Below are 16,853 nucleotides of genomic sequence, written 5' to 3' on the forward strand. Positions count from 1 at the left end.
TAAGAAGTCACATCTTCGCATGCTGTTGTCAGGCGGAGACGCGTAAAGGTTCTGGAACCAATTTTTGAGAACGTGCACTCAAGGAAAAATAGGAAAATGTTCCTTTATATAATCTACCAACAGCGCCGACGTCGCGTCCTGCGCCTACGTCAACCAAGGAGCTTATTTTTCACCTGGGAAGTGGAGGTCTGGCTCCTGCGCTTCCTCGTTGGCCTACATGTGCAAACGGCCGCAGAGTAAGTCTGCACGTCCGTGGTCACTTTGCTGATGAAAGGTGAGATGCGCAAACGGGTCTTTTTTTGCAGGCTGCCCGGAGGGACGGACGTCTACCTCCAATAGTGTTACTACTGTAATGAAGAGTGAGTTGCAGCACGCTTATTTGCACTTTAACCATGTCGTCATGGTTTCCTCTTCAATGTTTTTCTTTATGGCCTCAGCTTCCGACTGCGATGATGGCAACTTCCTTTATGGCAATGATTGCTATCTTTTTGACGCGACGTATAGAACTTGGGAGGATGGCGAGAAGTTTTGTCTCGCCCGGCGAGGCCACCTGGCTAGCATACACTCTAGGCAAGATGCCCAATTCATTATTGGTGAGCACCAAGAAGAACCGCCACAGTCGTGATTTGGCTGAAGCTCTTCTTGCCCTGAAGCTCTTGTTCTCCTTCCTTTCATCAAGATCACGCAAGTTACTGGTGCATTTGGGTGGGAGAAAAGAAGAAGGGCAACAACTACGAGTGGACTGACGGAACAGCTTCTGTAAGTGGATTGCTGAAGGCCTTTGGAAAAGTCATGTTGCAGGCATCCGTCTTGTCTAGAGGCATCGGGCAGCTTACAAAGTATTGGCGCTCTGATTTTAGAGAGGAGGCGGTTAAGATGATATATCCTGGACGGTCTTTAGGTCTTCAGGGTTAGTTGCTTTGTGCACGTTTTCCCCAGACATTTGGGTTGCCAGGGCGGGCACCATGTTTTATTGCAATGTTCATACGACTTTGACTGACAGGGTTAGTTGCTTTGTGCATGTTTTTCCCAGACATTTGGGTTGCCAGGGCGGGCACAATGTTTTATTGCAATGTTCATACTACTTTGACTGACAAAGTGAACCCAACAACCAAAGTGAAACTTTAATGAGAGAAGGTACGAAAATGCTGCAAGATCACCAAATGATTCCCGAGCGCGGCACCGCTGCTGCTCACTGCTCCCCTCTCCCCCAGGGGCTGGATTAAAATCACATGGGGATGGGTTAAATGCAGAAGACAAATTTCACCACACCCAGATGTGTGTGTGACAATCATTGGGACTTTAACTTTAAGTGAGGAAATGCGGCGGGAAGATGACCACATCGAATGCAACACGCTAAAGTCTTCTGTCCAAAATCTCATCCGCAGGACTACGGAAGAACTACCTACTACTCCAAGGGTGACTGTTCTTATTTGCATACCAACGAATACCTGCACAGAAACTATTATTGCTCCAGCCAATACCCACGGGTCTGCAAAACAGGTGCAAACGTCCCTCCCGAGCGCCCCTTTTGGATGCGTGAAGCATTTGCTCATATTCGCTCCCCTTTTTCTGCAGCCAAGCGCGGAGGGCCTCCACAGCTGCCACCATTAGTCGGCCAGCCGGGTAGGTGTCCCGCACTGCCGCCGTCTTACGCTGTCTTGCGCTGTCTTACACCGTCTGGCTCGCAGACTGGACTCAGAAATGCGGTTGGTGGCTGGAGTACCCCGAGAGCGACTTCTGCTACCTGATGATCCGCCAGCCCACCAAGACCTGGCAGAAGGCGCAAGACGACTGCCAACGCCTCCAAGGGAACCTGCTCAGCATCACCGACCGCGAGGAGCAGGTCTTTGTGCATGGTAGGCGGCCATGAATTGAAATATTGGCCATGAACAAGTTGTTGTTGTTGTTGTTGTTGTTATTATATGTTCATTTCGAACCTATTTAAAACATGAAAATAGGAAAATAAAACACCACTTTAAAGTGCCATATCTAAGTCACTGAAACAAACAACCCAAAAACCCCAACGACAAAGAATGCTCAAGTAGGAGGAAGCAGAGCTGTTTAGATTCCCAACCTAATCCGTTCAACCAATAATTCAACACATAAATCAATAAAACACAAGTAGATACACTTTCAGATTCCTTTTTGCCTGTGTGTAGTCAGTTTTGTCTTGTTTTTCCTCATACCATAAAAAGTGCGTTTGTATGCTCCTTGCTATTTTTCCTATTGCTTGACTTATTCGGTGTTACCCCGTATTTCCACACAGTAGTTCAGATATGGCAATATGTAGGTATCTGGGGTCCGGAATGCTTCTTGCTTTCCTCAGAATTGCAATAACCTTTGACATTTTTGTTTTTACATGATTAATGTGGGGTTTCCAGCAGCTTTTTATTGTCAACAGTCACGCCCAGGAATTTTCTTTCAGAAACTCTTTCTTTCATACCATTGTCAATTTTCACTTCCAAACGAGGCTTCGATTTATACCTGACAAATAATTTTGTTGTTGGCAGTTTGGTTTTACATTAAACCACCATGTATTCATTTCTGTGGTGATTGTTGGTTTCCATAAGCTGCTGTAAATTGTCCCCAGCGCAATAGATGTTTGTATCATCATCATTTCATGATGTTGGATACACAAGTCGTTGAAGAGGACCAAGGGCAGAGGTTGTTCACCTGTTATGGGATACATGATCTCCAGACTTTTTACAAATTGCTGCCTGTTGCTTAAGTAGCTCCTCAGCCAGTCCATGATGCCATGATTTACTGGGTCAAATGCTTTTGGTTGATGGAAATCCCAATAACTTGTTTTTTGATCATCTGATGTTCTCTATTAAGATCCATTAGTGTCCTTCCGGAATCCATATTGACTGTCAGCTAAAAGCTTTTTTTTTATTTCTTCAATCTCGTTTTTCTGTGAACAGTTATATATATATATATATATACTATATATGTATATATATATATATATATATATATATATATATATATATATACACACACACACACATACGTATATATTCGTGCAATATCCGCATTTAATTGTCAGATGCTGGCTGAGGTCTGATCCCCTCAGCCGTCTACCCTGTTTCAGTAGCTCCAATTTGTGTTTGCAAACCGCACTGTTATTGCTGCTTTGGTTTTAATATTTCTCGATGGTCCCCCTGTCTAACTCAATTCCTTTTGAGCTGAGAAAGTCGATCACCCGGAGCTCAACGGATGACGCGTCCTCCTCACTCTGCTCCTCTTGATGATGTCGTTCATTCTGGTACAGGTTACATCAAGGCTTTGACGGACGCATCCTCTCTGTGGTTGGGCGCCAATGTCACCATCAGTGACGAAGGCAGCACGTGGGCTGACGGAGCCTCGTTCACTTACGACCGCTCGACTTCAGGTCTGTCGGAGACGGTTGTCTGCTGCAATTTGGAGGAACGGAAGAGCACTGAGATCTTCTCTCCCGCCCCCCAGGTACCCCCGATGGAAATTGTCTGTCCTTCCTCACTGGCAACGGCAACTGGGAGTACGACTCGTGCAACAAGGAGAGAGGTTACGTCTGCAAGAAAAGAGGAAATGGTAAGTGAGGCAACGCCCCACCGACTCATCGACCCTTGACGTCTGTCTGTGCCTTGATGTCTGTCTTTTCCTTTCGCAGTAAAAGACGCTACGCCGGCTCCTGACTGTAAGTCGCCTTCGACTGCGTCGAAAACAATGACCCTGGAGTCACACCATGCCAACCGACAAATTCTGTGCTTTTTCGTTTTTCTGAAGTACTCAGCCACGTGTTGAATGTTTTTTGCATCGTTTTACCTTGTACAGCGGCACTTTGGTTGTTTCTCAAGCGCGAAGGTGAATGTTCCGGAATCCTTTCAAAATGTAAACGTCTCTGATGCCATTGGGCTAAGCTAACCAAGTCGAGTCCCGGATCTTCCAATTTGCCCGAGAAAATGTAGATTTGGCCAACCGTGACCCGCAAATTGCCGTTTGCTCAAAATGGTGGACTGAAGGGCAAAAACAGGAGAGTGCTCTGATCTGTTCCCCAAATTGTGCCCTCAGCCAACAAGTGTGCTCCCGGGTGGCTCGAGCACGACTCCAGCTGCTACAAGAAGGTGGTGAAGCCCAACGGTTGGCTGGGGGCCTGGCACCACTGCGTCTGGGTGGGCGGCGACCTGCTCTCCATCACCTCCTCGGCCGAGGAGGACTTTGTGAAGGACACCATGGGCAAGGACACCCGCTTCTGGCTGGGACTGTCCAACCAGGTGAGACGGAAGCAGTCGTGGACTCTGCAGCAACAACTGGAACCGTTTTCTTTCCCCCCCCCCCAGAAATGCGACGACGTCTGGTGTCGCTTTGAAGGCGGGAGCCAGAATCTGACCTGGTCCGATGGCGAGACAATGAATCACACCAACTGGGCCTCAAATCAACTCGAAAGGTAAGACGTAACACCTTTGCATGCTGTTGTCAGGCGGAGGAGCCAATTTTGAAAAGGGCCATTTGGGGAAAGTGAAAAAAAAGAAAAGAAAAACGGGAAAATAATGGCTTGTTTCTTTTCTCCCGACAGCGCCGACGTTGCATCCTGCGCCTACGTCAACCAAGGGGGAAGGGGTCAGCCCGGCAAGTGGCGGTCTGGCTCCTGTCTTTCCTCATTGGCCTACGTGTGCAAACGGCCGCTGAGTAAGCCTGCACCTTTGTAATCAGGTTGACTTTGAAAAAAGAAAAGCTCAAACAGGTCTTTTTTTTTATGCAGACTGCTCGAAGTGTAAGCCCAAGAGTGGTCCCGCTGTAGTGACGAGTGAGTTGCAGCATACTTATTTGCACTTGAACATCTTGTCATGGTCATGTTTTTCTTTGTGGCCCCAGCCTCCGACTGCCACGAAAACACCTTCCACTATGGCCACTATTGTTATCATTACGAGAAGACGGTTAAAACCTTTGACGATGCCGAGAAATTCTGTCTTGCCTGGGGAGGCCGCCTGGCTAGCGTCCACTCCAAGAAAGAGGCCCAATTTGTGTATGGTGAGCACCAAGAGGACCCGCCGCAGTCGTCATTTGACTGAAGCTCTTCTTGCCCTGAAGCTCGTGTTCTCCTTCCTTTCCTCAAGATCACTCGCAAACCTTACAATCTGCTTTCGTGGGACTCAAGAAGGAGGACGACGACTACGAGTGGAGTGACGGAACAACTTACGTAAGTGAAATGCCTTTGAAAAAGTCATTTTTCAAAATCTGAGCTGGCAAAGTCCAAATTTGAGTAGGATAAAAATAAAAGTGGACATAGGAGAAATGTTGCTCGAGGCTTCAAATTTTGGATTGTTATGGAGGGGAAATGGGCAAAACTTGGGCGCGAGTGAGCGATTGCCGAGGAAGGGCGTTGGGAAGCCGAGCAGACCCGAGTCCAACATGCTCATGTCGTCCGCAGGACTACAAGTGTAAAAATGACACCAAGGGGGACTGCGCGTTCCCAAATTCTGTTGGGGAGTTGAGTGCCAGCTCCTGCACAACGGAGCGGCCATTTGTCTGCAAAACAGGTGCAAACGCCCCTCCCGAGCGCTCCTTCTGCACACATCAAGCATTTGCTCATATTTGTAAACACCATTCCCCCCTCTTCCCCTACAGCCAAGCACGGAGGGCTTGCACAGCTGCCCTCATTAGTCGGCCAACCGGGTAGGTGTCCCGCACTGCCGCCGTCTTACGCTGTCTTGCGCCGTCTTACGCCGTCTGGCTCGCAGAATGGACTGTCACATGCGGCTGGTGGCTGGACGACCCAATCAACGACTTCTGCTACCTGATGATCCGCCAGCCCACCAAGACTTGGAAGGAGGCGCAAGCCAACTGCCAACGCCTCCACGGGAACCTGCTCAGCATCACCGACCACGTTGAGCAGGCCTTTGTGCATGGTAGGCGGCCATTTGTTGTCGTCACAAATGGATGGATGGATGGACGGCTGGATGGACGGCTGGACGGACGGCTGGACGGACGGCTGGACGGACGGCTGGACGGACGGCTGGACGGACGGCTGGACGGACGGATGGACGGACGGCTGGACGGACGGATGGACGGACGGATGGATGGACGGATGAATCGAACAAACGAATGAATGGTATCGTTCCAAAATGCGCCTCATGGGCTCAATGAGCGGGTCAGTAAAGCGTATCTCTGGAAGATCCACCTAAGAGCACCCCAATCCACTGACTCTTTCAAAACCGGACGTAAAACTCACCTCTTTACGCTAGCATTTCCGTAATTCCTGTTCCCATATCCTGGTTGTCGTCCAGTTGTTTTATACTTGTCCTTGCTTTGTTTTCTTGTTTTTACTTGCCATGTAGCACTTTGAGATTCCTCCGAATGTAAAGTGCATTATAAATATAATGTATTGTTATTATTAGATCCTGTTCCACCTTTGCCTTGGGTCCACAGGTTACGTCGGGTCTCTGCCCTCTCTGTGGTTGGGCGCCGATGTCTCCACCACGGAAGATGACGCCCAATGGACTGACGGATCCCCGTTCACTTACAGCCACCCGAGTGCAGGTCTGTCTGAAAGCATGTCTGATGCTTGTCGGCTGCACTTTGGAGGAACGGCGGAGCGCTGAGATCTTGTCTCCCTCCCTCTAGGTGACCCCGAAGAGGGGAAGTGTCTTTCCTTATTCACTGACTGCGGCGCCTGGAAGCACGACACGTGCGACAAGAAGAGAAGCTACGTCTGCAAGAAGATGAAAAAAGGTGAGTAAGTTGTGATGCTCCGCTGGCCGTCATCGTGCATTGACGTCCGTCTGTGCCCTAACGTCCGTCTTTGCCCTGACGTTTGTCTTTGCCCCGACGTCCGTCTTTGCCCTGACGTCTGTCTTTGCCTTTCCTCTTGCAGGAGTGGCAGAACCTTCGCTGTCTTCTGACGGTAAGTAGCCTGACAAAATTAGTCACAAATTCTGTGCAATTTTTCTTATTTTATTAAGTACGCAAATGTACTTGAATGTTTTTCGCGTTGACTCGCATGTGGCAATGTTTGTTTCACAACCGTGCTTTATAAAGGTGATTTTTTTTTTTTTTTTTTTTTAGGGATCATTTCAAATTGTAAACGTCTCTGATGCCATTGGGCTAACCCAGTGCTTCTCAATTATTTTCTGTGATGCCCCCCCCTAGGGAGAAGAAAATATTTCGCGCACCCCCCCCCTTCCATGTTATTAACATTAAAAAAATAAAAATAAAAAAAAGATCAACTTACAATAAAGAATAACTTTATTATTAACATTGTTTTTAGTCTGTAACAGATCAAAGTGCATCACTGCCTGAAATTAAAAAATAAATTATAAGTATTCAAACTATAAACATTCTTGACCAACTGCCATTTTATGATGAAAAAAATCCATCCATCCATCCATCCATCCATCCATCCATCCATCCATCCATCCATCCATCCATCCATCCATCCATCCATTTTATTTACCGCTTAGTCCCCACGGGGGTCGCGGGCGTGCTGGAGCCTATCCCAGCCGTCATCGGGCAGTAGGCGGGGGACATCCTGAACCGGTTGCCAGCCAATCGCAGGGCACACAGAAACAAACATCCATACGCACTCGCACTCACACCTAGGGACGATTTGGAGTGCTCAATCGGCCTACCAAGCATGTTTTTGGGATGTGGGAGGAAACCGGAGTGCCAGGAGAACCCCCACGCGGGCCCGGGGAGAACATGCAAACTCCACACAGGGAGGGCCGGAGGTGGAATCCAACCCGCACCCTCCTAGTTGTGAGGCGGAAGTGCTACCCAGTGCTCCACCGAGCCGCAATACAAATAAATACAAAAAAATACAATAAAATAATAATAAACATACATAATAACAGCAATAAATAAGATTCAATTCAAAGTAATCAGCAACATTAACTCAGGAGCACAATATATAAAAAAATGTAACCTACAAAACAAAAATAAAAAACAATTTGTGCTGTTCTTTAATCAAAATGAGGCAGCATTCCACGGCTGCAGGTAGTATCAGCTCTTCTGCAATGGTGTTTTTGTTTTGCACTGAGCAATATGGTACGTTGCTTTATACGATGCTTACAGTGCTTGCTGATTGACTAAAGTTGCATTCACAAAGTGGGATGATTGTTGGCAACCCTGCTCAATATTTATCCATGGTGTCCAACTGCACTTTTTTTCCCCTGCTCTGTCTGTGCTGGTTGTGCGAACGTTCCGTGCGCTCTCCACTGTAGAGCGGAGACTCCTTGCGCACACTCTTCCAGTGATACCGCCACCTACTGCAGTGGATGTCTAATTACCCTTTCATCTAGTACAGCCAAAAGAAAAGCATGTTCCCTGGTGTCACACGCGCCCCCCTTGGTATCGCGCCGCACTGGGCTAACCTAACAAGTCGAGTCCCAGATCTTTGCCTGAGAACATGTGCGAGACAAGTTTTGGCCACCCGTGACCTGCAAATTGCCCTTTGCTCAAAATGGTGGACTGAAGGCCAAAACAAGGAGTGTGCTCTGATCTGTTCCCCAAATTGTGCCCTCAGCCAGCAAGTGTGCTCCCGGGTGGCTCGAGCACAGCACCAACTGCTACAAGAAGGTGGAGGAGCCCAACGGTTGGCTGGGGGCCTGGCACCGCTGCGTCTGGGAGGGCGGCGACCTGCTCTCCATCACCACCTCGGGCGAGGAGGACTTTGTGAAGGACACCATGGGCAAGGACACCCGCTTCTGGCTGGGACTCTCCAACCTGGTGAGACGGAAGCGCAAGCAGTCGTGGACTCTGCAGCAACAACTGGAACCGTTTTCTTCCCCCCCCCCCCAGAAATGCGACGACGTCTGGTGTCGCTTTGAAGGCGGGAGCCAGAAGCTGACCTGGTCCGATGGCGAGAGAACGGCACACACCAACTGGACCTCAAATCAACTCGAAAGGTAAGCCGTAACAACTTTGCATGCTGTTGTCAGGCGGAGACGCGTAAAGGTTCTGGAACCAATTTTGAGAAGGACCACTCAAGGAAAATTCCTTTTTTTTTTTATAATCTACCGACAGCGCCGACGTCGCGTCCTGCGCCTACGTCAACCAAGGGGGAAGGGGTCAGCCCGGCAAGTGGAGGTCTGGCTCCTGTGATTCCTCGTTGGCCTACATGTGCAAACGGCCGCTGAGTAAGCCTCCACGTCTGCGGTCACGTTGCCGTTGAAAGGCGCAAACGGTCTTTTTTTTTTTTTGCAGGCTCCTTGGAGGGCCGGACGTATTCCCCCAAAGGTGGTCTTGCTGTAGTGGAGAGTGAGTTGCAGCACGCTTATTTGCACTTTAACCATGTGGTCATGGTTTCCTCCTCAATGTTCTCCATTGTGGCCTCAGCTTCCACCTGCGACACGGGCAACCTACTGTATGGCGATCATTGCTACTTTTACTCGAAGCTGTACAAAGCTTGGGAGGATGCCGAGAAGTTCTGTGTTGCCCAGAGAGGCCACCTGGCTAGCGTCCACTCACTGCAAGAGGCTCAATTCGTGTTTGGTGAGCGCTAAGACGAACCGCCGCAGTCGTCGGTCCCACAAAGCTGCCGTCATTTAGCCGAAGCTCTTCTTGCCCTGAAGCTCTTGTTGTCCTTCCTTTCCTCAAGATCACTCGCAAAGCGTTTGGTTTTCTTGGCTGGGACTGAAGAAGAAAAGCAACGACTATGAGTATAGTGACGGAACAGCTTTTGTAAGTAAATTGTTGACGGACTTTGGAAAAGTCATTCTGCACGAGCTAGGTTGGGAAAGTTGAAATTTGAGCACAGCAATTGCGCGGAGGAAGGGCGTTGGGAAGCCGAGAGTCCAACACCCTCATGTCGTCCACAGGACTACAAGGTCTGGCAAGATGACACCACGGGGGACTGCGCATTCCCAAATTCTGTTGGGAAGATCGGCGGCAGCCCCTGCACAACGAAGCGGCCATTTGTCTGCAAAACAGGTGCAAAAATGTCCCTTCTGAGCACTCCTTCATGCATTTACTCATTCGCGCTCCTTTACCCCCTGCAGCCAAGCGTGGACGGCCTCGACAGCTGCCACCATTAGCCAGCCAACATGGTAGGTGTCTGGCACCGCCGCCGTCTTCTACGCTGTCTTATGCTGTTTTGCCCTCCTGCGCCGTCTGTCTCGCAGGCTGGACTGACAAATGCGGCTGGTGGCTGGACAACCCCTCGGACGACTTCTGCTACCTGTTCAACTTTCAGCCCGCCAAGACTTGGCAGGAGGCGCAAGCCGACTGCAAAGGCCGCCAAGGGAACCTGCTCAGCATCGCCGACTCGGACGAGCAGGGCTTCGTACGCGGTAGGGGGCCATGAATTAAAATATATTGGCCATAAACAAGTGGATCAATCCTTATTCTCCGACATGAAGCAAACGAGAAATAGAAGCTAAAGTAAATTGAAAAAGGCGTCATGTCTTCGTACGCGGTCTTCATACGCGGTAGGCTGGCCATGAATTTGCTAAGTCTTTGAGAAAAACCTTTTTTTCCTGCTACGCCTTCCTTTCCAACTCAAAACCTGATAAACCCGAGCGAGATATGGCCAGCGTTGCTCGGTTGTTGTTTTTGTTGTTGTTGTTGTTTCACTCTTTGTTGCAGTATTGTTAGCGCTTTGTCACGGCTGTGCCGGACCCATCACGTTGTAGTGCAGAGTCAAGTGTGAGTCGTTTTGGAATCTTGCATGTTCTCCTTGGGATCCAAAGGTATCGCCAAGCTTCTGGCGATGAATGATGACGCCTCCCTGTGGTTGGGCGCCGACGCCTCCATCAAGCGTGACGGTGACAAGTGGACTGACGGATCCTCCTTCTCTTACCTCCACCCGAGTGCAGGTCGGGCTGAGGCGGTTGTCAGCTGCACTTTGGAGGAACGGATGAGCGCTCAGATCTTGTTTGCCTCCCTCCCTCCAGGTGTCCCTGAAGGGGGGAAATGTCTTTTCTTGCTCACTGGCAGCGGCGACTGGAAGCGCGACACGTGCGACAAGAAGAGAGGCTACGTCTGCAAGAAAAGAGGTAAGTGAGATGTGACGCCCCGCGGTGGACCGTCATCACGTGTCGACATCCACTTTCTGGTTCCCGCTTCTAGGAAAGACACATCAGCTGCCGCCACATGACGGTAAGTCGCCTTTAACGTCTCTGTAAAAAAAGACGGAGAGAAGTCAACGGTTGTGCTCTCACAGGCTACAAGAAGAAGCTTGTCTGCCAAGACGATTGGAAATCCCTCGAATGCCCCGATGAAAGAGTCATCCGCATACGGTCGGCTTTCCATGGACGGGAGCGTGGCGACGTCTGTCCGAGTGGCGGCGGATCACGCGGTAAGAATCCTCCAGTGGCATCGTTGTTTTTGGCTCGCTGTCACGAGGTTTTCACACGCCGTCAGCGTTGGCGGTAACTCGTTTGTAACATATAACTCAATATCAAAAAAGAGCTGAGCCGTGCGCTTTTTGGATTCCTCTTTTTCTAATAGTCATTAACCATTAAAATCCCCTACGTCCTGTGAAAAGTTGAAGTCAGTATGTAAGTGTGCGAATAAAATGCGTGTGAAATGGTGGTGTGTTGTCACTTGCAGGTGGCTGCAGGGTGGAAGGGGCTCTCCGTCACTTCAGAGGATTGTGTGACAACTATCAGATTTGCCCCATTTACCCCATTTACCTTACGGATACGGACTCCTGCCCTGGTGTCTCCAAATACCTCCGCGTTGTCTACAGCTGTGAGAAGAAAGGTGGGCTTCACATCCTGACACTTGCCGATGATGTGCAAGGAAAGAATCCAACGGATCCCCAGATAGAGCGTCGGCTAGGAACGGGTGACCAGACATGAGAATGAATGAGCGAGCGTGCCTTCCACATTGTCTTTTTTTTGTCTTTCCTCAGTGTGTCTTGATAGTCTGGGCATCGCTGACGGGAGAATCCCAGACTCCTCTTTTTCAGCCTCTTCCTCTGCGATCAATGCCGAACCTCACAAAGCGCGTCTGGGGGGCAGCGGTTGCTGGAGACCCTCCGAAATGTGTACGTAAAAACAAAAGTTGTGGTTTGATATCCTGAGCAATGGAATGCCTTCCGCCCTCAGTCGGCAGCTGGATCCAGGTGAACCTCGGTCAGAACTTCAAGGTGACAGGCATTGAGACCCAGAGCTGTAGATTGCAAAGTTCCAGCGTATTTGCGATGCAGTTCAGTATTGACGGAGTGACTTGGTATCGCCACCCAAAGCAGGTGAGCGGTCGCTGACTCTCGACTTTGTCGTCCAGGCTGTTGTCGTTCCTTGCAAACGCGCGTGTTTTGTTTCCAGCCTTCTGTGGGGACGTATATTCTAACCAGGCCCGTGTTCGCCCAGTACGTCCGCCTCCTGCCAATGTTTTTGGGCCTACGCTTTGACGTCTTGGGGTGCACGTCTGACGACACCGCTCGTGAGTACGACGTTTGGAGTGCAGTGAGAAACTAGCAAGAAACGGGCTTTGATTTTCCCTTCTGACCCACAGACATCTTATGCAGCAGCACAGCCACCGACCTCAGCCTCGACGGTTCAATGACGTGAGTCAGACTTGGTATGACGTTTCTTGCCAAAAAGCCTCCTCCTTACTAAACAAACTACTTCCGCAGGGTGCGGTGCCCACCGGGCTGCGCCCAAGCCGGCTACAAGGTCTACGGAACACGGCTCTACAAACAGGTATGTTAATTACCGCACGACCTGCAAGCGGAGTTCTTGTTCTATGTCTGAGACGTTCTCTGAGTGCAGGACTCAAACATCTGCGCGGCCGCTATTCACTCGGGCGTCATTGAGAACGAGATCGTAGGAGATGTGACTTTGCTGAAGAAACTGCCACAGAAAGCCTACAACAGCTCCACCTGTAACGGAATCATCTCGAAAGTGTGCGTGCTCCGCTTTCACTGGCGAGTCCACTCAAAGATGCCCGGCTCATTCTCACTTTACTCTCTGCAGATATGTTGACAAATTGGCTCCGTCTCCGTCTTACACTTTTGCTGACATGGGTGAGTAGAATGTCCAGAATAGAAAGCATTTCTTCACGTGACGCCATCTTGCACGCAGAGCCGAGATGCTTGGGACCTGACTGGGAGGAGTTTGCGGACTTCTGCTACAAACGTTTTGATGATACAAAGAAGTGGTACGACGCTCAACACTTCTGCAGGAGTCTCGATGCCGAGCTGGTGTCTATCCACTCCGAGGCTGAGCGGGATTGGCTGCACGACCTCGTGAAGCTTGGTGCGTGCGCGCTAGGCGTCGCTCACATCGGCTCGATATCTGCCATATCTGGAAAGCGAATGAGAGCTCTGTTGCCGTTTGTCCTCTGCAGCCCCTGGAGACACGTGGACCGGACTCAACGACCTGGTCGATCGCGGCAGATTCGTGTGGTCGGACCGCCAGAAGGTGACCTTCGCCAACTGGGCTCCGGGAAAACCTACCGGCCTGATGGAGAATTGCGTGGCCACCTTGAGCCAGGTAGGTGCAGAAAAGATTGACCCGCTCGCCGAAGACAAGTTTAGATTTAAAATCAATCTCATTTTGACTTTCAGTCTGGCAAATGGAAGAAGATGTCCTGCATGGAATTAAACGGCTACGTGTGCAAGATGCCCACAGATTGATTGATTAACCATGCATTAGTCGTCTTGTTAGAGTTACCATGTGTTATTATTCTGTTTAAGTTACCATGCATTCTTCTTCTTCTTCTTGACTTAACATGTGATATTATGATTTACCATGCATTATTATTATTTTGTTCAATTTACCATGCATTATTATGATTGAACCATGCATTAGTCGTCTTGTTAGATTTACCATGTTATTATTCTGTTTACGTTACCATGCATTCTTCTTCTTGACTTAACATGTGATATTATGATTTACCATGCATTATTATTATTTTGTTCAATTTACCATGCATTATTATGATTGATGAACCATGCATTAGTCGTCTTGTTAGATTTACCATGTGTTATTATTCTGTTTAAGTTACCATGCCTTCTTCTTCTTCTTGACTTAACATGTGATATTATGATTTACCATGCAATATTATTTTGTTCAATTTACCATGTTATTCTCTTAGATTTACCATGCATTTTCATAATTGATTTCTTAATTTCATTTACTTACTGTTTTTACCATGCATTATTATTCCATCTGTTGTTTTACCATGTTTAATTGACCCCAAAAAAAACAATAAAATAAAGACAATTGGTGTCACCTGTTAACTCATTGAATAGTTTACTGATTTGGACAGGGCAATTTTATAATCTGGTCAATTATTTATTACTCCTGATGTGCGAGTATTAGTCAGACCTCCTCATAACGCCATTTTGGTGCATTTTTCCATGGCTCTTTGTAACAATTTGGAAAAAGAGATGTACTCTATTGCTTTCCACGTCACGAAATCCATCCATTGTCCTGAAGTGCTTATCCTCACGAGGGTCGCGGCTAGCCTATTCCAGCTGGGGGCACATCCTGAACTGGGTGCCAGGCAGTGGCAGGACCCACATCATTCCTATCCCCCCTTCCAAAAAAAAAGAAAAGTAGGAGCGGTCAATCGGCCTATCATGAATGTTTTTGAAACGTGGGAGGAAACCTACGCATGCAAACATGCAAACCCCACACGAGATGGCACCAAAGCCTGCGCTTAATGTACTGCACAAATCAAGCATTAGATATCAAAATTCCACCACACTAGTGTCATGTAAAAAAAAAAAAAAAAAAAGTCACAAGATGACAACCATGGGAACAAATTGATGGCATCACGACCCCTGACAGTTTCATGCAAAGATGTGCACTGCACTTTTGAAGCACTGAACCGAACTGACCCAAATTGCAAATAGGCTACATAAAATACATGTTTGTTTTTTTTTCGTTCTCACTGTTACCTCTTTTTTTTTTTTTTTGCTTTTGAAAGCTTTTGATTGTACAGACCACTAGTGGTAATGCTAGGATTGGACAAACCTTCACACATCATAATACAATGGAAGCAAACTAACTCAAAACATACATTTAGCATACGCAAGCAGAAATAACAAATGGTCACATCATAAAGATTTAATTGCAGGCAAACAATACTATAAATATCATAAGCACACAATATAGTATAAAAGAACGTTCTTTTTGACAGCCTCTGTGGTTGCCAATCAGTGCCGGTGTTGTGCTTGATTTGGTTCCCCCTGCCGCGGGAGCGCGCACGCCTTATTTGGAAAGCGAATAACCGATGTCGTACGGCGTCGTACGGCGTTAGCACTATGTCGTTTTCAGTAAAAACATGAACTCACGTTTGCGTCAGTCAATTTTAATTTTAATAAAGGATTATTCTCATTTGATGTCTTTAAATTCATCCGCGTTCTGCCATTGAAGCGGGGTGCATTCAAAGACCAGTCGTGCAAACGGAACACTCATTAACTTCACCAAAACGCAACAATATAATTACGTGAGCTCTTTGCATAAACCTCGATGCAAAGAAACTCCTCTTTTTGGGTACAGGATACAACAGTGGTGGCCAACCCGCGGCTCGCGAGCCGCATACGGCTCTTTGGCTAGTTTCATGCGGCTCTTTTACGCTCATATCAACATTTGTGTTTATTTTTCGTGCGTATTTGCTTCGTATGGTATTTTGGTCAAACGCGCATGCGCGTGAGGTGAAGTTGTTTTGCCCGCTTTCTTTTATGAATGGCGACTGTGACTACGGGGGCCCATTAGGTCCAGAAAGGCTGACAAGACTCTTGCCAAAATGGCAAGGAAAAAATGCACAGCTAAACGAATATATGACGATGAACACAGGACGTTTTTAACAGAGTTAAAGTTTTTTGTTGAACGCTATGGCAAGCCATTCTGCCTGATATGTCGGACGTCATTGGCGCATTTAAAAGCTTCAGATGGTCAGCGCCACTTCAGCTCACTTCATGCCAATATCGATAAGGACTTTGCAAAAGGGACTGAATTTCGCAAGCACAAGTTTGGAGACTTTGAAAAGTCAGGCAGAAAAATAGGTACAGTTTTTCAAAAAAAATTACGAAGCACTCAGAGACTGTCACACTTGCATTGTTTCAACTGGCTTGGAACATCACGGGCTAAAAAGCCATACAATGAAGTGGAGTTCGTTAAAATATGCCTCAGTGACGTTATTGAAATCTTGTCTCCTGAAAACGACGAACTCAAACGAATGGTCTGTCCCGCACACATAGTAAGTGAAAAACCTTATGTTTTTGTTTGTGGAATTTGTTGAACTGAGAGTTTGTCTGTGTGAGACAATGCACACAATGTTCATTGTTGAAAATGTAGTCTTTGGTCTGTGGTTTTAGTACTGTAGGAGTCAATTTGTCATTATGTTGGTGCGTGACATAATAATGTCACACAATACATTTGGCTGAGCAGAGGGGTGTGTGTGTGTGTGCGTGCATGCGCGTGCGTGTTTGTGTGCGCGTGTGTGTGTGTGGGGGGGGGGGGGTGTTCATGTGTGCTCATGTGTATGATGTAGCTCTTTGCGATGACACAGTAAAAAATGTGGCTCTTAGTCTCTGACTGGTTGGCCACCCCTGGGCTACAAGGAGTATATATTACAAAGGAGACTTTATACTTAGTTGTGATCATCATTCATCCATCCATCCATTTTATTACTCAGGTATTTTCAAAGCAAATTAATATTGTTGCATTTATTAATTTGCTTTAAAATGACAGCGCAATATAATTAAAAGCTGACACTATAGCAATGTCAAAAGTGTTCATTTAAGAAAAAGCCACACGTTTTGTGATCAAATCTTTCATAACGAGAATGATTTGAGTGAATTGATTTGAATGAATAATTGAGAAGAAATTTCAGTTCTGAAGGCTCCTTTTGTCCCAAGCAAAGTGACAGATGGTGGGGAGGGGGGATAAAAATTGTAACAAGAACTCTATAAAAAA

The 16,853-nt window shown here is 47.7% G+C and overlaps 2 protein-coding genes across 2 annotated transcripts in view; both read left to right on the forward strand.

Annotated features, from left to right (window-relative positions):
- LOC119127465 (secretory phospholipase A2 receptor-like) overlaps positions 1 to 5,054 on the forward strand; it is a 24,146-nt gene extending 19,092 nt beyond the window's left edge. Inside the window, exons 9-13 of the mRNA XM_037259406.1 lie at positions 3,653 to 3,679; positions 4,054 to 4,256; positions 4,323 to 4,429; positions 4,559 to 4,671; positions 4,858 to 5,054. Coding sequence (XP_037115301.1) covers positions 3,653 to 3,679; positions 4,054 to 4,256; positions 4,323 to 4,429; positions 4,559 to 4,671; positions 4,858 to 5,054 — 647 coding nt within the window. The remainder of the gene's footprint in view (positions 1 to 3,652; positions 3,680 to 4,053; positions 4,257 to 4,322; positions 4,430 to 4,558; positions 4,672 to 4,857) is intronic.
- Positions 5,055 to 5,107: 53 nt separating this feature from the next.
- LOC119127466 lies at positions 5,108 to 13,561 on the forward strand. The gene is made up of 19 exons (XM_037259407.1): positions 5,108 to 5,182; positions 9,798 to 9,909; positions 9,978 to 10,025; positions 10,101 to 10,268; positions 10,668 to 10,793; positions 10,872 to 10,973; positions 11,047 to 11,076; positions 11,141 to 11,275; positions 11,530 to 11,682; positions 11,834 to 11,968; positions 12,030 to 12,172; positions 12,249 to 12,366; positions 12,439 to 12,490; positions 12,560 to 12,626; positions 12,696 to 12,829; positions 12,900 to 12,949; positions 13,008 to 13,181; positions 13,273 to 13,418; positions 13,493 to 13,561. The coding sequence occupies exons 5-19, from the start codon at positions 10,688 to 10,690 to the stop codon at positions 13,559 to 13,561; spliced, it is 1,614 nt and encodes a 537-aa protein (XP_037115302.1). The 5' UTR covers positions 5,108 to 5,182; positions 9,798 to 9,909; positions 9,978 to 10,025; positions 10,101 to 10,268; positions 10,668 to 10,687.
- The last annotated feature ends 3,292 nt before the right edge of the window (positions 13,562 to 16,853 follow it).

This window comes from Syngnathus acus, chromosome 9 (genome assembly GCF_901709675.1).
Source record: "Syngnathus acus chromosome 9, fSynAcu1.2, whole genome shotgun sequence".
Classification (NCBI taxonomy): Eukaryota; Metazoa; Chordata; class Actinopteri; order Syngnathiformes; family Syngnathidae; genus Syngnathus; species Syngnathus acus.

Excerpts from the sequence above, each read along its gene's own strand:
- LOC119127466 (XM_037259407.1), top strand. The coding sequence starts at position 10,688 with ATGAATGATGACGCCTCCCTGTGGTTGGGCGCCGACGCCTCCATCAAG. Across the intron at positions 10,794-10,871 it reads TTACCTCCACCCGAGTGCAG|GTGTCCCTGAAGGGGGGAAA; the intron begins GTCGGGCTGAGG and ends CCCTCCCTCCAG. Across the intron at positions 11,683-11,833 it reads CTACAGCTGTGAGAAGAAAG|TGTGTCTTGATAGTCTGGGC; the intron begins GTGGGCTTCACA and ends GTCTTTCCTCAG.